This window comes from Pseudophryne corroboree, chromosome 5 (genome assembly GCF_028390025.1).
Source record: "Pseudophryne corroboree isolate aPseCor3 chromosome 5, aPseCor3.hap2, whole genome shotgun sequence".
Lineage (NCBI taxonomy): Eukaryota > Metazoa > Chordata > Amphibia > Anura > Myobatrachidae > Pseudophryne > Pseudophryne corroboree.
The window spans coordinates 604699075-604725734 of NC_086448.1; the positions used below are offsets into that span (position 1 = coordinate 604699075).

Consider the following 26660-nt stretch of genomic DNA (forward strand, 5'->3'; position numbering starts at 1 on the left):
GTGTAATACTGTATCCAGCTCCCAGGCAGTGTGCTCCAGCGCTCTGCACCAAGCTGCCTGCCTCTGGCAGGGATGATGATGATGAGGTGCCAGCAGGGCCCGGCGGTGCCCCCTCTCCCTGTGCACCTTACCCAGCAGCAGTAGCCGGTGTGTCGCCTTGTACGCCAGCCGCTCCTTCTGCAGCTGCTTCTCTATCTTCTTGTTGGCCTCTCGCTGCGCTTTCTCATCAATGCGCTGATCCTCCGTTTTGCTGTTTCCCAAACAACCCATGGTAATCTCCTTTTTCCTACACAGATCTAGAAGGATGTATATATATATATATATATACGGATAGATATATAGGTGGTGGTCGCTCTCCTCTTACTCTTTTTTCCTGCAGATGTCCGTCCAAATAATAACAAAATGTAAAAAATAAAATAAAAAAAATAAAAAAAAAGGCGCAGCCGTGTGATCCGTGCAATGTCCCAATACAGCAGCCTCCCCTGGATCTCTATGTGAGAGAGGAATTTATATTCCTGCGACGGGAAGACCGCCGCTAAAAATAGTCCTGGTGCCTCTCTCTCCCTGATCAATCAGTTCTCTCTCTCTCTCTCCGCTGCTGCTTCCCCCAGGTGTCAGCAATGCCGGTGAAACATAACGTCGCAAAAAGAAAATAGCTATGAAGGAAATCAGTATAAAAAAGGAGAGTCTATAAATAACACAAAGAGAGAGAGGGAGAGAGAGAGAGAGAGAGGGGGAGAGAGAGAAAGAAGAGCTCCTCCTGGAAACCAGCCTAATGCTGCTCTCCCTCCCCTCATACACAATCCTTATATTTCTCTGCAAATTTCTGGCTATTTTTGTCTCTCGAACTCAGCACTGCCTCTTTCTGCAAGACTAGGAAATAAAGCCATCGGCACACCACTCCCCCTGAGCATGCATATGTACACATGCAGCCTCCTCCTCCTCCTTCCTACAGACACAGCCCAGCCCGTCAGAGAAGGATGCACATACTGTATATGCATGCGTGCAAAACCTATCATCAGCACATAGTGCATGCTGGGCTTCCCTAGTCTTCCTCCCGATCATGTACTGGACGTTGCTTCCTCCTCCTCCTCTGCAGTAACCCTTACTACGCTACACACACCCGCTCTGCTGCTGCTGCTGCGCTCATTCCTTATCACTACACTGCTATAGGCTGCGCAGGCGGGCGACATCTAGTGGCTGTATTGCGGTACTGTAGGATTCCACTCGCACGCTTCTTCCAGTTCTATTTTATCCATCTCCAGCTGCTGTAGTCATGTGCAGTAAAAAGCACTGGTAGTGTACTCGTATGTTGCTATCACAGGATGAACGAAAAGAACAAGTAAACTTGAATATAGGACTGTGGGGACTGTTCCATAACAAGCACAAAGAGGTTTGAAAGCTGTAAGGCAAAACATTGGTAAATGAAAAATCTCATTTTTTTTTTAATGTAAACCTACTTTGGAATGTAGCTTAATACAACCTCCTAGTTATTATTGACCATATGGGATTGCAGCCTTTTCTTTAAAAAAAAAAATATATATTCTTGTATATGATACCTAATTGAAAAACTGTAAAGTACATATAACTAACACTGTACGTTGTTCATCTATCTACATACACGCGTCGCACACATACACACACAGACAGAGCACTAATCCAATTTGATATCATTGTACAGTATTATTATTACCAGTTATTTATATAGCGCACACATATTCCGCAGCGCTTTAAAGAGAATATTTGGCCATTCACATCAGTCCCTGCCCCAGTGGATATTACAATCTATATTCCCTACCACATGTACACACACACACACACACACACACACATTCACGCTAGAGTTACTTTATGTTGGGACCCAAATAACCTACCAGTATATTTTTGGATTGTGGAAGGAAACAAATGCAAGCTCGGGGAGAATATGCAAACTCCACACAGTTATGGCTATGGTGGGAATCGAACCCATGACCCCAGTGCTGTGAGGCAGTAATACTGACCATTACACCATCCGTACTGCCCCAAATATGCATCATTAACATCAGTCCAGCATACTAGTATATTTTAGGAGTGTGGGAGAAAGCCAATGAACTGTACCTGAAGGAGGACTCGTGCTTACATGGATGGAGCATATAAATAATACAGATAGGGAGGGCCTTGGCTGGAATTGTATCCATAACCACAGTGCTCTGAGACAGCAATGCTAACTACTGTGCCACTATAATATCTCTGTCTAGGAGTTATCTTCGACTCCACCCTCTTCCCAGTCTTGCCGCTTCTACTATCGATATAACTCCTGGATCAGTCCTTCTTTCACCATGGAGGCAAAGCAGACCCTCATCCTCTCACGTCATCTTTCCACTGGAGTGGACTACTGAAACCTCCTCTTTTCTGGCCTCCCTGACTCCTGCCCCAGGTGCCCCTTTTCACTCCAATCGCAACGCAGCTGCCAGGCTCATCTTTCTCACAAACCTGCTTCTGCCTCACCCACCATTCAGAACAAGGGCAGGTCACAACCCCCTAAAAACACGTGTGATTTAGTTTTAGATCAGAGATCAGGACTCGTCTTGAGACTTGGTTCGACTTGGAACCCCAAAGTGACCCAGACCCGTTTTGACTCAAAACCGCAAAGTTAGGGTGTGTTCGATTTTCAGCATAACTGAAACACTCATCTCTTTTGTTCCTAACCAATTAGCATAAAAGACACTCCCATATTTTACTTTACTTAGTTACCAGCTATTGTATTTTCTGTGCCCTTCATCTGTTTTTTCAGATCATCCAGCATAATGCATTACCCTGAGACTAACCACTGTTTCCTGTTGCCATGCTTAAATTACATATAATGTTTGTGTGAGATAATTTAGTACAAGAGGGAGCTGCATTACATACTGTAGGTCCCAATCTTAGCAACCACACTAGTTATGTTCTAAGTCAAAGCAAAGTTTTTCATTAACTCTCACTCTTATACTCATTACCAGCCATATATGAAAAATCACTGAGATGTGTACAAATACCTTCAATATTTTTGCAATAAAATAGTAATCCCTAGTATTATACTCAGATTTAACAATCTGATGCATTGCACTGCTAAATGTAAAATAACAAAAACATATCTACTGACTCAGGATAGTTAAAACAGATAAAAAGAATTGCAAATAATGCTTTATTATAGAATACATTTTTTCCAATATTTAATGGTTTTACTTAATTTTTTTATAATTATCTGGCAAAATTAAGCAATAATTAACATTTTACAGTTCAGGGCCAATATTACTGAGGAAGAGGAATATCGCTGAGCTGGCCAACAATATTTTCTTCAGAAATTGCCTTAAGATAATTTTTAATCTCTCATAAAAGCAACAACAGAAAAATCAGGCGTTATGGTAGACTTGTAAGTGAAAAAAAAGAATTAATCACCTGCGCTCCTTGCTGAAAATCAGGCTGCCGAAATTAAATGCAACTTCCACCAATCACTAAAACACAATATAAACACAAAACCAAATTCCTGCGCACTGATCAAGGGTATAAGACACTCTGTGTTGGATGTCTATAGGTGTAAGACCTATCTGTGTTTATCTTTTAGAATAAATCCAGAGAAGTCCCAGTAAAGTCAATTGTAAAAGCAGTCAATGTTCAGAGATTCTTACAGTCAGTACTTGTACTGATCTCCCTAAATTATAGAAGATCAGAAAATTGAAGCAATGTCCCAATGAAATTTTGACAGTCAAAAGATAAACTCTCTTATCTGGTCTCGTCCTAGGTCCTCCAACCAATTAGAAAAGGTGAACGTGATAAAACTTGTACTCAGTTGGCCCCACCGTTTTCAATTCTTTGTAAATGTCCTCAAATGTGGTACATGAAAAACAAATAATGGGGAATCATAGGCCCTCATTCCGAGTTGTTCGCTCGCAAGCTGCTTTTAGCAGCTTTGCACACGCTAAGCCGCCGCCTACTGGGAGTGAATCTTAGCTTATCAAAATTGCGAACGAAAGATTAGCAAAATTGCGAATAGACACTTCTTAGCAGTTTCTGAGTAGCTCCACACTTACTCTGCAACTGCGATCAGTTCAGTCAGTTTCGTTCCTGGTTTGACGTCACAAACACACCCAGCGTTCGCCCAGACACTCCTCCGTTTCTCCAGCCACTCCCGCGTTTTTCCCAGAAACGGTAGCGTTTTTTCGCACACACCCATAAAACGGCCAGTTTCCGCCCAGAAACACCCACTTCCTGTCAATCACATTACGATCACCAGAACGAAGAAAAAACCTCGTAATGCCGTGAGTAAAATACCTAACTGCATAGCAAATTTACTTGGCGCAGTCGCACTGCGGACATTGCGCATGCGCATTAGCGACTAATCGCTCCATTGCGAGAAAAATATAAAGAACGAACAACTCGGAATGACCCTATAGTGCAGACTTATACAAGTTTATTTGGACACGTTTACAATAAAAATGACTTAGCATGCGCACCCTCAGTGACCTTCAGTGGAAGGCACAGTGATTGGCATATAGGGGTAATTGAGAAGCTTCCCCTATTAAGCTTTACCTTCACCGAGTCCTGGGCCGCAGTAAACACAGGTGTTTTATTGAGGACATTTACAAAGAATTGAAAACGGTGGGGCCCACTGAGTACAAGTTTTATCACGTTCACCTTTTCTAATTGGTTGGAGGACCTAGGACGAGACCAGATAAGAGAGTTTATCTTTTGACTGTCAAAATTTCATTGGGACATTGCTTCAATTTTCTGATCTTCTATAATTTAGGGAGATCAGTACAAGTACTGACTGTAAGAATCTCTGAACATTGACTGCTTTTACAATTGACTTTACTGGGACTTCTCTGGATTTATTCCAAAAGATAAACACAGATAGGTCTTACACCTATAGACATCCAACAGAGAGTGTCTTACACCCTTGATCAGTGCGCAGGAATTTGGTTTTGTGTTTATGTTATGGTAGACTTACCATTGTTAACTCTGTTTCCTTAAGGTCCATAGGCTCAGAGGGATTTACCATGGGGTATAGGTGGTTTGGAGAGAACTGAGCACCAAACAGTTAACATTTCAGGTTCCAGGATGCACTGGGCCTTCCTCCTATATACCCCACCCACAGGCCATCCAGTTTAGTGAACAAGCCCAAGGCAAGAACAGGACAGATGAGAATGAAGAATGGAACACTCAAGAAACACACTCATATTAGAAGAGGAGAACTAGTGACCATATCATATTACCCATAAGCCAGGTGCCCTGTGGAGCCCCTGGACTTCGAAGAAGCAATGGTAAGTCTACCATAACTCCTGATTTCTTCTTTAGGGTCCATAGTCTCCACAGGATTTACCATGGGGATGTCCCAAAGCAGTTTCTCCTAAGGGAGGGGACATTCCTGAGCGGTACAAAGAAACCGTTGCCCAAAGGCAGCATCCTGGGAGGCAAAGGTGTTGAATGAATTAAAATGGAGGAAGGTGGTGACAGAATACCACGTTGCTGCTTTGCACAATTGTTCAGAAGACGCCCCACGAATAGCCGCCCGCAAGGGCCCCACAGATCTAATGGAGTGAGTTTTGATGGTATTTGGAACCATAAAGGTCTACCCCCCGTGTATGCCTGAGAAATAGTAATTCTAAGTTACCTAGATAGTGTCAGCTTGTTAGCAGGCCAGCCTCTTTTATGAAATCCGTATAGAACAAAAAGAGTATTCAATCTTTGTAGAGATTTGGTTCGGTCCACATAAATTCGAAGTGCATAAACATCCAGCAAGGCTTCACCTGCTGTGATGGTGGAGAATTGAAAAGCTGGCACAACAATCTCCTGATTGACATGATACCTGGAGACAACTTTAGGGAGGTAGCCTGACCTAGTTCTGAGTACAGCCCTATACTGCTGAAAAGCCAAAAAGGGGGAGCGACGTGATAATGCTCCTAGGTCAGACACCCTGCATGCTGATTCAATGGCAAGAAGGAAGCGAGTCTTCCACATGAGCCATTTCAGATCCACAAATTCCAAGGGTTCAAACAGTGCAGTCTGTAAAGTCTGAAGCCCTAAGGACAAGTACCACGGAGCCACCGGAGGGACAAAAGGAAGTTGTATCCTGAGAACTCCCTGAAGGAAAGTCCGGACATCAGGAATAAGAGCAAGATCCAATCCTGCTTGTAGAAATGCCAGGACTCTTGCCACCCTAAAGGTTTTAAAATTGTGACCTCTAGGTGTAGAACACCTAAAGTACGACTGCCATATTCTGTAGCAAATCCTTGCCTAGGCAGGTTTACGAGCCCTGAGCATTGTCTGTGTTTACCTACATGAGAAACCCTTCAATCTCAATAGGAATGTCTAAAGATCCATGCCGTCACAGACAGATGAGCCAGGTCTGGGTGTAGACATGGTCCCTGAATCAACAGATCTGGCCTTAGAGGCAGTCTGAGTGGAATGTCTACCGAGAGACCCTGAAGGTCTGCAAACCAAGGACGTATCTGCCAATATAGAGTTATGAGGACCACGGTGCCTCCTTCCTGTTTTAACTTGCAAAGTACCCTCGGAAGGAGGGAAATCAGAGGTACTTTGCAATTGTGGCGTGATCCCACAAGATTCACATCCAGGAGGCCCCACTAGTCCACCAATATTTCCGGATGCTGAGACAACTCTTCGGAGTGTACCTCCTGACGGCTTAGGAAGTCCGCTTTCCAACTGAGAATTCCTGGAATGAACATAGGTGAGATATCCAGGACATGACGCTCTGCCTAAGTGAGAATGCGAGATACTTCCGTCATGGCAGTCCGGCTCCAGGTACCTCCTTGATGATTTATATAGGCTACCGTGGTCGCACTGTCAGACTGTACCTGACCAGGTCTGCCGTGAAGAAGATCCTATGCATGAAGGAATGCTTCGTACACTGCCCGAAATCCAGAATGTTGATGGGCAGATGGCTGTCCTGTATTGTCCATAGTCTCTGAAAAGACTGTTGACAAGTTACTGCTTCCCATCTGTGATGACTGGCATCCGTGGTGAGGAGCACCCATTCCAGGATCCAAAGGGGACGCCCCTTGTTCAAATGGGATGTGTGTAGCCACTATAACAGGGAAAGCCGTAAAGACCTGAGGGTCTGTGGAAAGTCCAAATGGCAGAACCCTGAACTGAAAGTGTTGTGGACTAACAGCAAACCTGAGAAAACACTGATGGTTGTGAATAATAGGCACATGCAGGTATGCATCCTGGATGTTCAAGGAAACCATAAAGTCCCCAGGCTCCAAAGCCAAAACAATAGAGAAGGAGGTTTCCATGCAAAACCTTGGGACCTTCATGAACCAGTTGAGTGTTTTCAGCTTGAGGATAGGTCGAAAGGACTCATTGGCTTGGACCAGAAATAGTGTGGAATAGAACCCTTTTCCCAGATGTTGTAGGGGGACAGACATTATTACCCCTGATTGTAGAAGGGAGTAAATAGCCTGTTGAAGAGCCACAGCCTTTACCAGATCTGCTGGAAAACACATACAAAATGTTTTGGCCTTGGGATCCACAGCTGAAGGAAGAAAGGCTGTCTTAGAAGCAGCGACAGTGACTATAATCTTTTGCAGCTCAGCACCAAATAGAATATACCCTGATTGGGTAATGAAGAGCTGTTCACTAGATGAGCTATATGAGCATCTAGAGAGGGGGGAACTTCCCACTTAGCACATTCTCCCTCTGGGAGAGGGTAGAGAGAAGCCAGCTTTCTTGGTAAACTGAAACTTCCTGTTAGGTGTACTCCAAGCCTCACGCTTGAGTTCCGTGAGCTGGTCTGCCTGTGGAAATTCCGCCTTAACGATCCTTTGTCTCTTAAAGACTGCGCTCATAGACTTAGGAGCCAACACCTATTCCTCTATGTTAAGGACTATTTTAACTGCCCTAACTTCAGTGGGAACATCCACTTTGGAGGTTGCTCCCCTCAACCCCCCACACACACACACACACACACACTTCCCAGAGGCAGAACCAGGGTCTGACGCATAGGTGTCATTTGCCTCTTCAAAAGATCTCAGAATCTGAAGCCTGCGCCGACTGAGATGAGGGTCTAGTCGCTTTACAGCCTCCTGGTCTGTCGCCTTGTAACATTTCTTGAAAGGCGATTGACATGTGAGCTAAGCTCTGGACAGACTGAAAACATGTTCATCCAAGGTGGCTGCATAGGGGGGAGCAAACAAATGAGGTTGAAACTGTTTACGCAATCTTTGTTGTGGAGGCAGAGAAGGAACTGACAAGCGTTTAATTAACTGCGTCATAACTTGAAATAAAGAAGCCACCCATGGTGGTTCTTGAATAGGCACTAATGTGACAGTCTGTTGTAGTACATAACACCTTAAACAGAGACCATCCTGTACAGAATCCTGAGGGTCTAAGTCAGCCGAACAGGATCTGCATGTAATCAGTATAGGAGCCCCAGCCTCCACCTTGACTTTAGACACAGTAAATAAACACACAGTGTGTTATTACTAAATATGCAATGTGACATCTTTCACAAGTAAATGTGAGGTACAATAAAACTCTTAAACACCTGGTATGGGTTATAGTAGAGGAAATGCAGGGATAGATGAGGAGATTTATGGTAAGACTTAACATTGATCAATCTCTTTCTGCGAGGTACACTGGTTTCCACAGGGAATAACATTGGGTGTACAGTTGGAGTTTGATCCGAGGCACCAACAGGCTAAAGCTTTGACTGTTCCCAGGATGCACTGCAGCGCCTCCTCTATAGCCCCGCTTCCAGGCACTGGAGCTCAGTTTTGTTAACCAGTCCAATGCAGTAGCAGGTAAGAGAGACGGTAAATGTTAGTCACATAGACCCACATTCTCACGACAGGAGAAGGGACTAGTGGCTAATGCCATACCCAAAGAAGCTAAGTGCGTCAGGGTGGGCACTCTGTGGAAATAAGTGTACCTCGCAGAAGTCTTGTTACAAGCGTAGTCAGCATATTTGAAAATGAAGCCTCAGCAGAAATAATTTCCTCAGGTAAATCCGTGTCGCCAGCACTGCTTGATGCAGGAGCGTCTGCGGATTTTCCGCCCTGTGCAGCAAACATTATTGGGAATGTAGCCTTAGGGCGTATCAGTACAATATCGCCAGACAAACACAATACCTGACAAAATAAACCTAAGATATGTGACTGCAATTGCAGAGCACAAACAGAGGATTTAAGTGGTATGAGGTGACTGAAACACACAGTGAGAAATGCAAAACAGTATATCCTGTGGAACACTATATGGTATATGAGACCCTGACGCACTTAGTTCCCCAGGGTACAGAATATAGTGATAGCAATATGTGCGATACACAAAATAGAATCCACACAGCAGCTATAGGCACACACTCACAAGTAAAATGCAGAAATTATTACATATAAACAATAAGACTGCACTGGACTAGTAATACTACATAGAGATATGTATGTATACAGATATAACATTGCACAGTAAACACTGGATGATAAAGCTGCCAAGTGACAGCGAAACGCGTTAGGAAGTCAAATCTCTGACCAGGGCATTGCCGAAAATCAAGCAGGACTTTTGCACAGCTATCTTTGCTTTGGGAGATTCCAGTCCCCTCCACTGTGGACATTAATAGAGGGAGAACCACCATGAGTATTGCGTTGGATTAAGAGGATACTCTGGACCCTCGCTAGGTGGAATACCCAGCTGAAATACCACAAGGGATTTGGTAATTATCGATCTCCAGACTGGATGCCACAATAATATTGTGCTGCAGGATTAATTTGCACATTTATCAACACATTTTGCTTATGCCGGCATTTGCACATAGACTGCCCTAAGAGAGACTAATTGCAGTCTAGAGATTGGCTTTTAAGGCTCTTTTTTTTAGTATGTTTTTTCTTATTATGTGGATATTGTTATTCATCCACCTTACATGTTCTTATTAAATATCAAAATATTGGTTTTAATTGGTCATTGTATGTCAATTGTTATCTTTATAGCGCAGTTGGTACTTTTTTTGTATACCTGTATATCACAGAATACTTGTACTAAATATTCATATAGTAGTGCACTTGTTCTTAACTAACGCTGTCTAAACGACATGTAGAATACTTAAGTGTCCTGTAAATGCACAGCGCTGATGAGACAGGCGGCTTTACATAGGAGACAGTGCCCAGCAGTCCCAGGATCAGCGCAGCTCTGTGAAATGGTGCCCAAACGTTGACAGGGAGTGAGGGAGAGAGAGAGATGCAGCTCCAGGGCGGGAACACCTGCTATAGATGGCGCCTGGAGCTGGGGGAGGGGCTACAGATCAGTACCTTATCCCCTCTGCTGGACTTCACCACCGAGTACTATGAAGCCTATAATAAACGGATTTTAGTAAATCCGACCTGTGCTCCCTGCCCTGATGGATATAGCAGGGGAATGTGAGTGGCTGAGTCCCATCCATCAGTGCCTCCAGTGATCTCACTCACTGGAGGCTAATAGCCACTGTGCACTATAGTACACGCGATTCCCTGTACATCCGGCTGCAGCCTGGGTCCAGAAGGAGCTGTTTTCGAGACAGATTCAGCTGGCGCCCGCCAAGATGACCGGCCCAGTAGTCAGTGTCGTGGCACTGGCAGGGGTTGCTGGAGCAGTAGCACAGGTGTCCTATGGGACATCCCTGCTACTTGGTCTGATGATCAAATAACTAAAAAGTAAAGAAAATCATAAAAGAAAGCTTGGAGCTGGTTAACAGCAACTCCCCTGTTTAAAGATGCATCCATCTCCTGCCGACACCAGAAAAAAAAACTGGATGACCTGATAAGAGGAAGGCAATGTGCATCCTGGGACCTGAAAGTTTAACTGTTTGATGCCCGGTTCTCTCCAAACCACCTATACCCCCCCATGGTAAATCCTCTGGAACCTTGGTCATGGGCAAACAAGGCTTATTGATGCACGTGGGGAATGAAGGCTAAACCATCTGGTCGAGACCACTGAAGAGCTACTGTAGCACAAACTGCTGAAAAAGTTAATACTGGCTGTGATATAAAGGTGTCAGAACACACAGTTGGTGGGTAGGTGCAAATATATTGTGTAAAAACATCCATGGTTGTATATTCCACACACATGGAATAGGTTACACCTAGGAGAGAAGACACACAATGAGTGGTTGCAGTGTCCTAACGCCGGGAGTGGGCTCTAAACATAAGTCAGTTCCACATATTTTTCATCCCATCCACAAGTGTACTAGGTGAGGCAGCCATGTTGGGCGCACTGTGAAGGTTACACTGTGGGGAATAAGCTATGCAAGAACCCAAGGCAGATATGGGAGATCGGACACGTGTGTAGTAGTATAATGTACCCTGTATGAATAGATCAACATGTAGTACATTCAGCCCACTGGGGATCATCCACGGCAATTGACTGCGGCGTGCTGCGTAGGTTGCTGCTGGCAGGGTGTGTAGACGGTGGAGGTATAGCAAACCATGGGACAGACGTACATCGTGCAAACAGCACCAAGGTTTCTAAACCAAATTAAAGTTACTGTAATAATTTTCATCAAGTAAAAAGTTAATCAGGTGTAAGACTACGACTAGACTTATTCCATTGTTGAAGAATTCTGCTCCTTTATACTGTGCTGCCAAATTCTCTGGCAGGCTAAAAATAAATTAGAACAATAATACCGGAAAGTTTGCACAATGGGGGTAATTCCAAGTTGATCGCAGCAGGATTTTTGTTAGCAATTGGGCAAAACCATGTGCACTGCAGGGGAGGCAGATATAACATGTGCAGAGAGAGATAGATTTGGGTGTGGTGAGTTCAATCTGCAATCTAAATTGCAGTGTAAAAATAAAGCAGCCAGTATTTACCCTGCACAGAAACAAAATAACCCACCCAAATCTAACTCTTTCTGCACAGGTTATATCTGCCTCCCCTGCAGTGCACATGGTTTTGCCCAATTGCTATCAAAAATCCTGCTGCGATCAACTTGGAATTACCCCCAATATGCCCAGCTTGGCACCACAGGGAGTGCTAAATAGAACTGTATTTTCTATTTATATATTTGAGACTGTGTACAGTATTTATATTTACAAAACGGTTGTCTTACTTTTTGTACACTGACACCATTGCTTTTTCTACTTCAATTACAAATGAAATTGTGCACCATCATGTAATGGAATTGGCCACATCACTTAAATAACACATTCTCATTCATCCATAAAAGGAATAAAAGGAACTGGGGATATGCTTGCTTATTAGGACCAACCTTTTTTTCTTAGCACTGTAAAGGACAAAATCTTGGCTTTAAGTGCCATGCCATTAAATGTTACCAGTGGAGATCCTGTTGTATCAGGGGCCGATTGTCATCAGGGTCCTATCCAAGTGGAGGTCTGATCCCTGAACCAACTGCCATGTTTAGTACCTCCGAATATCCAAACTGCTAGCCCAGACATTTTAAACTGTAATAAAGATGTATCTAAAATGGCTTCCCCCAACAGTCTGCTCCTACCTTTAGCTGTTCTGCATACAACTGAGACTTAGAACTGTCTGACTGGATACCTTCTATCAAAAGGTCCGTCCACTGCTCCGGCTACCCAAACAGAAACAATATTGACAGTTTTGCACTTATGCTGGGGTATAGATGCTTGGTTACTGGGAGCTGGCACAATATTAATTTAGAAAAGTGTGAAGCTCCTCCCCCTCTAGTACCCATCATCCTCTAGTTAGGAAAATGTAGCAGATGGAACATATGAGGTAGTAACAAGAACACACACACACGGAAACATAACGAACAGGTCAAAACCCAAAAACTATCTACAAGAAGCAGGTGAAAGAGCTGTGGTGGACGTCCAGTATCCACTGTGGAATCAGAGAAAAGGATTTACCGGTAGGTACCAAAATCCTATTTTTTCTTTCATTCACTAGAGGAAACTGGAAGCTTACACTGGGGATGTCCCAAAGTTTCCCCAAGGGCGGGAGAGCTCTGAGGAAATTGAAGAACTAATTGACCAAAACGAGAGGCCGAAGCTGCAAACATGTCAAACCGATAAAACGTAATAAATGTATTTGATGAAGGCCAAGTGGCCGCACGGCAAAGTTGTAGGGTAAAAGCACCCCGACGTGCCGCCCAAGACGCCACCCGATCTGGTAGAATGCGCTACAATGGAAGATGGAGGCTGCACGGCCTTGCAGACATATGCCTGATGGATGGTCAAGCGAATCCATCGAGCCAAAGTCTGCTTTGAAGCCGGCAACCCCCTTCAGGCAGTGTCGTAAAAAAATAGATAACGTATCCGATTTCTGTAAGGAAGCCGCCCTAGTGATATAAATGCACAAGGCTCGTACCACATCCAGAGTAGAGGGATGTCCGGATACCTCCCAAAAAGCAGTCACTACAATTGGCTGATTTATATGAAAAGTGGGCACTACCTTCGGAAGGAATGCAGCCCGTGTACAAAGTTCCGCTCTGTCCTCATGGAAAACAAGGTATGGAGGCTTGCACGATAGTGCATCCAATTCTGATACTCGGCGAGCAGACGCCAGTGCTAACAAAAGAACAGTCTTCCAGGTGAGAAACCAAATATCCACCTCCTCCAACGGTTCAAACGTGGAGGACTGAAGGAAAGATAACACCAAATTCAGATCCCATGGTGCTGTAGGCGGAACAAAAGGAGGCTGAAATCTGGACCTTTAAGGAACCTAAACAAAGACCAGCATCTAATCCATTTTGAAGAAAAAGCAATAATCTGGTGAGTCAAAAAGATCTGGAAGGAATTTGTCGACCTTGACACCAGGAAACATAAGAGCGCCAAATGCGGTGATAATGAGCCGCCATAACCGGCTTCCTGGCCCGTAACATGGTAGGGATGACGGATTCTGGAATACCCTTATATACTTCTTAGAATAGTGGTCTCAACAGCCACCCCGTCAACCACAGCTGCGTTAAGTTGGGGTGTAGAAATGGACCTTGCCGTAGAAGATCTGGCTAGAGCGGCAGAGTCCACGGCTCGACTGCCAGAAGGAGTTGAAAATCTGAGAAACAGCTTCTCCGCGGCCAGTCTGGTGCTACTAGAATGACCCAGACTGACTCGCGTTTTATGCATTTAAGAACACGAGGGAGAAGTGGAATGGGTGGAAACATGTACACCAGATCGAAATTCCAGGGGTGCGTGAGTGCATTCACTGCTTCTGCTGCTGGATCTCTTGTTCTGGACACGTACGTTGGTAGTTGATGATTCAACTGTGACGCCATGAGGTTGATCTGAGGGCATCCCCATCATTGAACGAGAGCCTGGAACACCTCCAGGTGTAGAACCCACTTTCCCGGATGAATGTCCTGGTATTTGAGATAATACACTTCCAAGTTATCCACTCCTGGAATGAATACGGCAGACAGAATCACCCGATTTTTCTCTGACCACTGCAAGATCCGAGAGGCCTCCCGCATCGCCAGATGACTGCGGGTTCCACCTTGACTGTTGATGTACGCAACTGCAGTCGCATTATCTGATTGCACCCAAACCGGATGAGAGCGAAGAAGTTGAGATGCTGACATCAGTGCGTTGTAAATTGCTCTGAGCTCCATAACATTTATGGGTAATCGGCTTTCCTGAATCGACCACCTGCCTTGAAAGTGAGAATACAGGACCACCGCACCCCAACCTCTGAGGCTCGCATCTGTCGTCAGAATAGTCCAATCCCAGATTCCAAACAGACGTCCCGCCACCAGGTTGCTGATTTGAAGCCACTAAGAGAAGTGATAGCCTTGTCCGAGGAGACAGATAGACGCATCAAAGCTGTAGGTTAGAACCCGACCACTGTGACAGAAGGTCCAGCTGAAAGGGCCTTGAGTGGAACAGTCCCAATTTCAGTGCCTCGAAGGTTGCCACCATCTTGCCTAGAAGGCCAATGCAAAGGTGTAATGATACCCATTTTTGGTCGTAGGACCTCCTGGACTATCTGACGAATGTTCTGTGTCCATTGTCAAACACTTTCTGGAGTCTCGTATCGAGAATCAGCCCTAGAAATTGAAGACTTGAGTTGGTATTAGGTGAGATTTGTCTAAATTGATGATCCATCCATGGCGAATTAGTGTCTGGTATGTTAACAATGCATGCTCTAACAGGGTTGACTTTCATGGCGCCTTGATCAAAAGGTCGTCCAGGTAAGGAACAATGGTGACTCCAAAGGACCGGAGGTAGGCGATCATCACAGACATGACCTTGGTGATGACATGGGGCGTCGATGATAATCCGAACGGCAGTGCCTGAAATGGATAGTGTTCCTGCAAAATGGCAAACCGCAGGTAAGCATCCAAATTGGGATGTGCAGGTACGCATCGTTTATGTGCATGGAAATCAAGAACTCTGCTGGTTCCAAATTCGCTATCACTGATTGAATGGATTTCATATTGAATCAATAAAATGTTAGGTACTCGTTTAAGGATTTCAGGTTTAGAATCGGCCTGACAGAACCGTCTGGTTTTGGGACCACAAAAAGGTTTTGAGTAGAAACTGATAAAGGGAGAGACTGGGTTGCTTCCTGTAGAACAGCTGCCCTGTCAGGAGATGGTGGCAGTCCTGTCATGAAGAACTAATTCAGTGTAAAAACTAAAAAATCTATTTTGTACCCCGACGGCACTAAATGGTGAATCAAGGGTCCGAGGATGTTTGTTCCCAAATGTGGTGGTATGACAGGAGATGAGCACCCACCTGTGGAGCCCCCAGATGGATTGGAACACCTGCTTCTCAGTTGGTTTGGCCTCGGGGTGACGTACCATCGTACTTGGGCGACCTCTGGCTCTGCCGCTACTGCCCTGGGAGAAAGCACCTCTGCCTCTTCCACGAAAAGACTGTTGAGGTCAAAAGGACTGAAACAAAGGTCTTGTATAGGGATGCCTGGCAGGTGAAGGAGCAGTTGGTAAAAATGTGAAATTACCCCCAGTAGCCTGACAAATCCATTTATCTAATTCCGGTCTAACAAGATATCACCAGTAAATGGAATGGCCTTCACCGCCTTCTTTGATTCTGTATCTGCATGTCAAGAGCGTAACCACAGGGCTCGACAAGCAGTAATAGTAGAAGCAGAAACTCTAGAGCTAATAAAACATGTCTTTAGCTAAAAAAAACATGTCTTTAGCAGCCGAAGCCAGATAGCTTGCTGATTCACGAATGTGTTCAACGATGACCTTAAGATCAGACCTTGATGAACCCGAATCTAAACCATTACCCAACTCCTCTGCCTATTTCACAATGGCAGTGTTAAGTTGGACTCCAGCCACCGTATATATAGAGTTAAGGGTAACTTCAAATCTACGTTCAGAGGCGCCTTTGAGTGTAGTTGCTCCCGGCACAGGGAGGGTCATCTTTTAGGATAGTCCGGACACTGACGCGTCCACCGGTGTAGGAGCTTACCACTTGCCTGTCATTGTGGACTGAAAAGGGTATTGGGAAAGAAATTTCTTTGGCACCTGGAGACGCTTGTCTGGCTGTTTCCATGCTGTCGCTAGATGGTTGAGTAACTGTTGAGAGAAAGGAAAAACAACAGAAGAAACTTGTTGTTCACCAAACAACTGAAATTCCTTAGGCTCCGGGACAGGGTCTTCTGGGAAATTGACCACCTTTTTCACTGCCATAATCAATGGTTCAACGCCATGCGCACTGGAGTCAGACTCCTGTAAAGGCTCCTCCACAATTTCCTCCTATTCAGACCAGACAATTATGTGGCAGTAGAGGAGGGGATCACACAGCCCACCCCTCAATCCTCTGTCTCCACCAACCAGCCCAACACCCTAGTGTGCTCACGACCTTGGAAATGCTGAGATGTGTCGTTTCTTGCTGTTGGTAGGAGACTTCAACTGCACTGTAGTCTGGAAACAGTGTAGGTGTCTTTTGCAGTTGTTCACCTGTGCTCAACTTGCATGAGGAGAGATACTGGATATAAAGTAGGCTGTGTTCTTCTGCACGCTGAACAGCCTCTGTCTATGCTCTGTGAGTCACTCTGTCATGGCGCCACTGTAAAGCTCCGCCCCACCTCATTGCACTCTAAGTTTGATAATGGCCGCTGCTAAGCATGTCCAGAGACCTGTTCTGAAGGTCCTGACCACTGGGAACACAGAGAGATTTATTGGTTCCCGCCAGTAACAGAGGAGTTGAGCCGTCCGGCTGAGAGACGCTTTCCCTCCTTACGATCACGCCCTGCACGCCGCCGAGCCTGGACACTGAATGTATACTGAGCGGTATGAGGGTAACAAAGGGGGAAGCGGTTTACTTACATCACAGGCGCTTTCACTGCAATAGAGCTGTTAGCACCTTTAGGAAGGTGCTGCAAGCATCTGAGGAAGGTATCGCAGAGGCTTTGAGTGAGCCTTTGGAACCTACTGACATAGATCAGAACTGAGAATAACCTGATCCCTGTCTTAAAAGAAAGCAGGGGAAGTTACAAAGTGAAATTAAAACAAAATGAAAGAATATCAAGCTAGAAAAAAAAATACCTAACAAAATACTGGAGCTAGCTCTAGTGTGACCAGCTCCCTAGTCACATTTTTCTAACTGGGGGATGATGGGTACTATAGGGGAAGGAGCTTCACACTTTTCTAAATTAATATTGTGCCAGCTCCCAGTAATCAAGCCTGTATACCCCAGCGTAAGCTTCCAGTGTCCCCTAGTGGATGAAAGAGAAACTGAAGAACAGATAAGAGTTTAGTAATTATCACAGGATCCGAGCAAATGTAGGCGTACTGAAGCAAGATAATGTTTATTAGTGCCCAACCAAATGTATTTGAAAAGACAATTATTCCCAATTGACGGTATAATGAGCAGCATACAGATATTCATCAGAAGTCATATGGAATACAGTCATCTAGATCAATGGTTCTCAACTCAAGTACCCCCAACAGGTCATGTTTTGATAATTTCTGTCTGTGTATGCAGGTCTGATAATTACCGACCCACCAAAATAGGTTAACTCACGCATATTAAAGAAATTCACAAAACATAGCCTGTTGGAGGTACTTCAGGAATGGAATTGAAAACCAATGATCTAAATGGCCAAGAGGATACACACTTCAGCTCACAGAGCCCCCTTTTATTTAGTTCATGCAACCACTAAAGCAGATGGTAAACCAAACTAATGCATTAAACACATGAACGGTGCATTTACCTGGAGAAATGTTAAACATTTAACATTGCACCCAATGCCAAGGTGTTTGCACCTCCTGTCTATGAGCTGCTAAGGAGAAGAGACACAGTCCCTTTCACTTCCTGGCATCTGAGGGGTACATTTTCTATGATGGGAGTTCTATTTAGGATGGGATGTTGCCCATAGCAACCAGATTCCAGGTATTATATTCTAGAAGGGGCTAGATAAATGAAAAGTAGAATCTGACTGGTTGCTATGGGCAACATCCCATCTTAAATAGAACTCCCATCTTAGTAAATTTAGCCTTGAGTGTTTGCAAGGGTGTGTCATCGCTACAATTCTGACCTAAACCATCCCCCAGGGTCTGCTGGGGAAATCTGACCCTCTCCTATGACCGAAATTAGGCTCCAGAAAAAGAATGGCCAGATCTGCAGGCAGTTGTCACCTGGCTACAACTTCTCCCAGCATGCCTTGCACTTCCTCAGCTTACTGAAACTCAGGAAGCTGCATGTAAAGTTCCCCTGCCAGTTCACTGGAAGGACTAGATCAGGGGTAGCCAACCCTGGTCCTCGAGAGCTACCAACAGTGCACGTTTTCCAGGTATCCTCACAGACTCACAAGTTAAGTGATTAGCTCCACCTGTGGATATTTTAAAATGTAACAGTTAGTAATGACTGCACATGTGCACCTGCCAGGTAAGCTGGAAAACGTGAACTGTTGGCAGCTCTCGAGGACCACGGTCGGCTACCAGTGGACAAGATGCACGATGCCCAATTCCAGGCTGTACTTCACGTCATAATGCAGCCCAGGTTTTCCTGGTTCCGGTTGTAGTGCTGTGTACAACATTGCCAAGAGGCCATTTTTTTTATATAAATTCTTAATTAGCAAGCTAATTAAAAAATATTTGTCTTCCCATGTATTTACTTTTTAACACACCAGGCTCTTAATATTGCTTACTAAAGTATACCCTACTATATGTTGTACCAGTGTGTAAATTTATTCCACGTACACAAACATTTGTATGCATAAACCAAGTAACCTTTGATCTTTCTCGTTTAGAATATTACTATTTTCTACTTTTATATAATGGTTTTTTTTCTCCCTTATTCATTTTTTTTATTGAGTTTTTAATAACCAAACATAGGGGGTGCTAGATAAAACTGTTCCCATATTGATCTGAATCTCTGGGAATCATTCCTCAGAAACCCCAGTTCAGAATGTCCATTGGCAGGGCCACACTGTGCAATGCTCTGACAATCTGGTTGGATATTACTTAGCTAAATCCTGCACGATAATACTGCTCCCCCTGTAGGTGAGGTACAAGGATAAATGCAGGGATGGGACACTGCTATTTGCATTATCATGGACACACATCACGCTGTATAATAATGTGATTTCTCTTATCACATAGCAGGGGCAGATTTGCATGGCATTGTGTTATCAAGGGCCCGAACCGCCAACATCAAAAGAAAGTAAGGTAGTATCTGGGTGGGCAGCCTGTTCTACATTCTGAGAAAGTAGACAAGTATGTATAGAATACAGCCCATTTGTCTGGCACTTACAGCAGTACTATTTTAAATACAAATGCATAGACAAAAATATTAAAATGGTACCGTATACCCTGTAGGGGTGCATTACTGTATGTTTATAAAGGACTCTTTCTGGCTTCAAGGATCTTCTGAGACACTGATTTATGTTACACTTCTATGCCGAATATGACCAAACTTATACCCCTTTTCCACTAGCTCAAAAAACACGGGTAAATGCAAGGGGGCGCGCATTTACCCGTGTCTTTTGCAAGTGGAAAAGGGTAAACCCGGATCAAGTGACCCGTGAATCCTACCAGGCTATTTACCTGGGTAGGACACGGGACTGATCCGGGTAGGGTTGTAGTGTAAACGGGAGCCGTGTCGATGCGACACGGCTCCCATTTACACTGTATGGAAGGGCGGTGCTGGGAGATCATGTGATCTCCCTGCGCCGGCCCTGCAGCGTCACTAGAAGCGTCACCAACCCGGCATATGCCGGGTTGTGACTGCTGATGGGAAAGGGGCCGAGCACGGGTCGCAGCAGGGGGCAGCTCCCGTGTCAGGCTCCCGGCTGCGACCCGTGCTCGTAAGTGGAAAAGGGGTATTAGGCAGTTGTTTTCTGCTCTGTTATTTTTGGGACAATTGGCTTTCAAGCCTAAATCCTGACTTTGTACATGTGTATTTGTTTCATTGTTGTATTGTGTACAGTGGAAAACCCATTTGGGTTTGGACATCAGTCTTGCGTCATTGTCCTGAACTTTATGACAAGTGTCTACATAAGGCATTGATGAGGGTGTTCGCTGCACTGAAGGGACAAAAATTGACATGACAAGACTCACGAATACATGACATGTAGGTGAGAAAGGGTTCGCCTAAACAAAATTACCTGGTTTGTCTAAAAATTATTAAACAGAAAATTATGGGGTATAAGCAATTGCGGTCGAATTCCGGCTGGAATTCAACCGTTTTTAAATTCGACACAATTCGACAGTCACATACCCTCCCGCCGGGACCCGAATTCGACATATTCAATAAAAAACGGATTTGACAGTCCCGCTGTCGAAAAACGGACCAATTGACGGATATGTGCGTCCTGGATTCGACTTTTTGGACGGATAAAAAATGATTAAAAAACCCAGAAAAAAATTGCGTGGGGTCCCCCCTCCTAAGCATGGATGGGGGGGGACAGCCTCGGGCTTCACCCCTGGCCCTTGGGTGGCTAGAGGGGGGGGACCCCTTGATTTAAGGGGTCCCCACTCCTCCAGGGTACCCCGGCCAGGGGTGACTAGTTAATGATTTAATGCCAGGGCCGCAGGGACCGATATAAAAGTGTCCCCCGGCTGTGGCATTATCTCTCTGACTAGTGGAGCCCGGTGCTGGTGTTAAAAATAAGGGGGACCCCTACGCCTTTTGTCCCCCGTATTTTTGGCGTCTGACAAAATTAACCCTAGTATGACTGTGTGCACGTATAAATGTGCTAGGGAATATAGATTGCACGCTCCACTGGAACAGGGACTGATGTGAATGGCCAAATGTTCTCTGTAAAGCGCTGCGGAATATGTGTGCGCTCTATAAATAACTGGTAATAAATAAATAATTTCCCTGGGCAAGGTCACCAGGATCTACAGTGTGTCTAAAGCTGACTACACATTAGAGCGATGTCAGCACAAAATTCCATTTCATAACGACATTTTGCCTACATCGCTCAGTGTGTATGCAGAAGTGTTGTCGCTAGCGTCTTGTATTATGCTAATGAAGGACGGAACATGTTTGTTCCGACCTTCACTAGCATCGCCCCAGTGTGTACACACAATCTAGGGCTAACGGGGATTCGTTCAGACGTCGGAACCAATCCCCGTCGCTCTAGTGTATACCCACCATAAGACCCATCTAAGCTTTATCGCACTTGGACTTTGCAACCTAAAATTGGATGTTATCGGATCATGTTTTGGACTAAGCTGCAATTCTTTATATATTGGACTGTGTATACTCCACCTGAACTGGAACTACAAACACATATAGTATCTTCTGCAATTGGTTGCTAAAAAAAAAAGACTGTGTTTGGACATCTATTCAACAACTTTGGGTAATACCAAGTTGCTTAATTGATTCAGTAACTGATTATTGGAGATATATAGTCCTAAATGTAACATTTTCTAAGTCCAGGATCCTACAGTAAATGTGGCTTTCCTATAGTATGTCATAGACATGCTTTTTGCTTTAAAAAATGTGACATCTTTTTAATTCTTATCCATCCAATCATTTTTTTTTTTTGATAGAGTAATTTTTATTCAAAAGAATAGAGATAAAGTTACAGAAATTGCACATCACGACATATCACGTATAAAAAACAAATCAAGGTTCCATTTATGGGACAGAATTTACATCAAGTGGAGTAATAAGCTGTGTCATTGATGAAATGAGCAAATATATACAGTTGTTCATAATACATGGACTTGCAAGATCCGCAACCAATGTAAAAATCCTCATTAACCGGTAAACTAACCCAATAAGAAATTACAAGAAAAGAAAAAGGAAAGAAAAAAAGAAAACATAGAAAGAAGCAGAGTGAGAAGGAATCACCCAACTCATGACCTCTTCAGCCGTCCATAGAGTTAGGCGGGCACGCAGAGCTCATCAGACAAGAACTGAGCATACATCATTAAACATTAATTCAGGGACACGATAGCATTCCAATGACCGCTATGACTGAGGGACTAGGTGGGAGTGGGGAGATTACAGCCATGGAGACCAGACTCTATCAAATTTGGGAGACGCGTTTTGTTTCATATATATATATATATAACGTTCCTTGAAAATTGTATAATTAACTAGAATCTTTAAAGCAGAGACTAAAGGGCCACCAGGGGCCATCCAGAGCCTTGCAATGCATACCTTAGCCAAGGCACATACATTGCGAGCCTATAGACCCACAGGATCAGACACAGAAGCAGAGCATCCCATCCCCAAAATACAAAACTGTGGGGTAAGCAAGCCACCAGTCACTCCTGTACTCTCCAGAATCGACCTGACCCCCGACCAGAATACCCGCAGCGTCGGACAGTCCCACACTAGATGCCAAAATGTTCCCACAGCCACCCCGCACTTAGGGCAGAGACTTGACCTGCCAGTCCCAAAAGTGGGCAGTCTAACTATCTGGAGTCATATATGTTCTATGTAGAAAGAAGAATTTAATTTGTTGGTACCTGAGAGACTTGGTGACTGTAGCAGGATATTCCAGAGCAAGGGCCCAGTCCTCCTCAGTTATTAGACCCATATCCTCTCCCATTTTCCACGGAGACGTGTCAAAGGGTCCGTATGGAGTTTGGTAAGAAGATACCCATATGCAAGGGAAACCATCTTAACTCGACCCAATGTAGTTACAAAGGTCTTGATGGGAAATGGGAGGATTCGTGGGGGGGACACAGCAAATTGGGACTGGAGGGCATGACAAAGTTGAAGGTATCTGAAAAAGTAGGAGTTGGGTAACTCAAACTCATCTTTCAGATGCTGAAAGGATTTGAGTACACTACATAAAGTTGGGAAATAGAAACCACAGATCTAGGGGCCCAAACCTCCCGTCCCTCAATCGTATGCAGTTCAGGAAGCCAGTCAGAGTACCAGAGGGGGGTGTCTGTGTCCAGGCCGGCATACCCTAAGAGGTCCCACAGGGCTCGCCAGATCTTCAAAGCCTGGAAAATAATAGGGGGAAGGAACCGAGCTATGTTCCCACTCAGCAACACCTGCATAGGAGAGAGGTCACCTTCTCCATCTTATCGGAAAGACGCTGTTCACTGCCCGCTATAGCCTCCAGCACCTGCTGAATAGACGGCGCCACTGATGCCGTTGGGGAGTTGGCAGTAGACGCAGAGGGGGAGCATGAGTGTGTTGGAGAGGCTCCCTGAGGAGGAGCCAGCGACACCTTGGGGTTGGGTTGCCTAGCAAACCTCTCCAGTCTGGCCGCAGCTGCACGCTGGCCGTCTTTAACCATGTTGAACAAGAAGCAGTTACAAAAAAACCCCGATTGGGTCTCAATATAGAAGTGCAACCAGAAGGCGACAACAGCGAGGTTGTATGTATTCAGTACCGGTAAAGCAGCCGTGTTCGATCTTTAGGTCAATATATCAATAGAGAGGAAAGCACAGGCAGTGTGTGAAAGTAAAAATAAAGGTAATATTGAGGAGAAAATATCTTGCAGCAAACTTCCAGGAGGCAAAGTCAGAATATTGGTAGGTAATATACTGTGAGATAGTAGAGCAGTACAGGCAGCTCTAGGCCATATGCAGCCCCTGCAGGTTAGAAGGGCAGAGCTGTGCAGTGAGGCTGTGTGTGGAGCTGCATCCAAAATGGCCGCCGGGTTCACAGGCACTTCTCCACTTCCCCAGGAGTACCTGCCTTCTTCTTCCAGCCAACAAGTTGTGGGCCACAGTCAGCCAGCCAGGCGCAGAAGGGATATCAGTGTCCCCCAAGGCGTCCCCTGCAGTCAGACAGCGCCGCCCGCCAGTGAGGCTCCGGGAGTCACGCGGCCGGGAGCGCCAAAATCCAGGCCGGGGATCCGGAGGAGGCACAGGCCGCAAAGCCGGAAGTCGTCCACCACGGTCAGCCAGCGCACAGAGACCGCGGACGAGGGTGGCCGCCGCTGCCCAGAGGTGAGGGGGGACCAGCACTGGGAGGTAGACACTCCGGAGGGGCTCAGGATGGGTACAGGAGCTATTTAATCGGGGAGCTCCCGGGATCTGCTGCCTACACATTCGCCGCCGTGGCCACGCCCCATCCAATCATTTTATGGAGTTAAAAGTAGCACAGGTTCTTTACATTATTCACGCTATAGCACTTATTTTATATGATATGCAGATATGGCAGGATATCCAGCCAATTAGCACATTGTTGTCATCTTACAGCATTGCACCAGCCTCTATCAGTGTGTGAGATGGAATTTTTCAGGAAGTATGACCCAAATGTGTTCCTGTAGTGTGAAGATAAAGGATCACGTGAGCAGAGCAGGGCACCAGAGGAAGTTGATGTGAAGCGGACAATTTAGGTAAGTATATGCACTTACCGATTGGCCGCTCAATATGTAGGTCCTCACATCACAGCTGAATGGGCATTTAAATCTGCCCAACCAGGTGTGTCATCAGTCCCTTCAGCCAGTGTATGGGCATTGGCTGACCGCCCGTACACATAGCCAGATGCACAGATTGGTAGAATCCAATTGTTGCTTAGGCAACATCTCCACTTTTATAGACCCGCACTTTAGTAAATATACTCCTAGGTGCTGGTCACCTCACATGCTAATATAGTCATATAGTGCTGGTCATCTCACATGCTAATATAGTCATATAGTGCTGGTCATCTCACATGCTAACAAAGCATGTGAGGTGACCAGCAAGCTCCGTGTACTCACTGAATCCCCCCCACTGTCTCATTGAGAATGGCGGATGTTACCAAGGTGGCTGCAGCCCTTCAAGCCCCAAGGTAAAATTTGCCACTGTCTGGGACTCAAATAATTAAGAGCTCGGGGCAGTCTGGAGCACATGCACCAAATATGAAGTACAAAGAGTGGAACAGAGTTCCCCACTAAAGACTATTCTGCAGACATCTGCAACTGCAGAGATCAGCTGCAGCTCTGAGACAAGCCTTGCATGAAGGGAATGCGGTTATGCAACTGAGGGAATCTATTGCCACAGGGAGGATTTAAGTACTTTTTAAGTTCCCTATATGAACCGGTTGCATGACCGGAACCCATATGAACATACAGTATACTGTACAAAAAAAACCTTGTCCTCTGTAGTTATAACATATGGATCTTATCTGAAGTTCATGTAGAACCCAGTTATATAAGACACACTTTACATGATGCTCCTCCAGATATAAACATTTCACAGTCCTTTGAATATATTCAACTTAATTAACCCCCGGTGACTGTCATAGGATGGAAACAACTATCACATGGGGATTGAACATTTATACATTATTTTATTAACTCCTTATTCTGCCATAAATATTAACAATAATCTTCATTATTGTTATTATACACACTTTATTACATACTTCTTAATCCTTTACATGCATCTGCAACGGACAATGTAAGAAAAGTGACAAAAACAAAATTAAAAAAACGTTTTATACGCCCAGCCTCCGAATACTTAGAAATGTGTGCAAAGGAACCGTGTATCTGTAAAAGCAGTTACGTGAAAATAAGATTTTACTTACCGGTAAATCTATTTCTCGTAGTCCGTAGAGGATGCTGGGACTCCGTAAGGACCATGGGGAATAGACGGGCTCCGCAGGAGATAGGGCACTTTAAGAAAGCTTTGGATTCTGGGTGTGCACTGGCTCCTCCCTCTATGTCCCTCCTCCAGACCTCAGTTAGGGAACTGTGCCCAGAGAAGATGGACAGTACGAGGAAGGATTTTTGTAAATCTAAGGGCGAGATCCATACCAGCCACACCAATCACACCGTATAACTTGTGATAAACTACCCAGTTAACAGTATGAACAACAGCATAGCCTCGGTTCAACCGATAAACTATAACATAACCCTTATGTAAGCAATAACTATATATAAGTCTTGCAGAAGAAGTCCGCACTTTGGACGGGCGCCCAGCATCTTCTACAGACTACGAGAAATAGATTTACCGGTAAGGAAAATCTTATTTTCTCTAACGTCCTTGAGGATGCTGGGGACTCCGTAAGGACCATGGGATTATACCAAAGCTCCCAAACGGGCGGGAGAGTGCGGATGACTCTGCAGCACCGAATTAAGCAAACAGGAGGTCCTCCTCAGTCAGGGTATCAAACTTACAGAACTTTGCAAAGGTATTTGACCCCGACCAAGTAGCAGCTCGGCACAGCTGTAGTGCCGAGACCCCTCGGGCAGCCGCCCAAGAAGAGCCCACCTTCCTAGTGGAATGGGCCTAAACCGATTTAGGTAACGGCAATCCTGCCGTAGAATGCGCCAGCTGAATCGTGTTACAGATCCAGCGAGCAATAGTCTGCTTTGAAGCAGGGCCGCCAACCTTGTTGGCTGTATACAGTGCTTCTCTT

At 45.0% G+C, this 26660-nt stretch overlaps 1 protein-coding gene across 3 annotated transcripts in view; it reads right to left on the minus strand.

Moving 5' to 3' along the window:
• GNAL (G protein subunit alpha L) overlaps positions 1 to 26660 on the minus strand; it is a 491912-nt gene that overhangs the window by 259465 nt on the left and 205787 nt on the right. Inside the window, exon 1 of one of the 3 annotated variants that reach the window (XM_063923440.1) lies at positions 991 to 1078. The exons of 1 other annotated variant lie outside the window; for it this stretch is intronic. Coding sequence is in view for 1 of the 2 variants with exons in the window: in XM_063923439.1 (XP_063779509.1) it covers positions 132 to 270 (139 nt within the window). In the remaining variant the exon portion in view is untranslated. Of the gene's footprint in view, positions 1 to 131; positions 962 to 990; positions 1079 to 26660 lie in introns of those variants that run through there. One more of the 3 variants, XM_063923439.1, reaches the window with a different exon arrangement.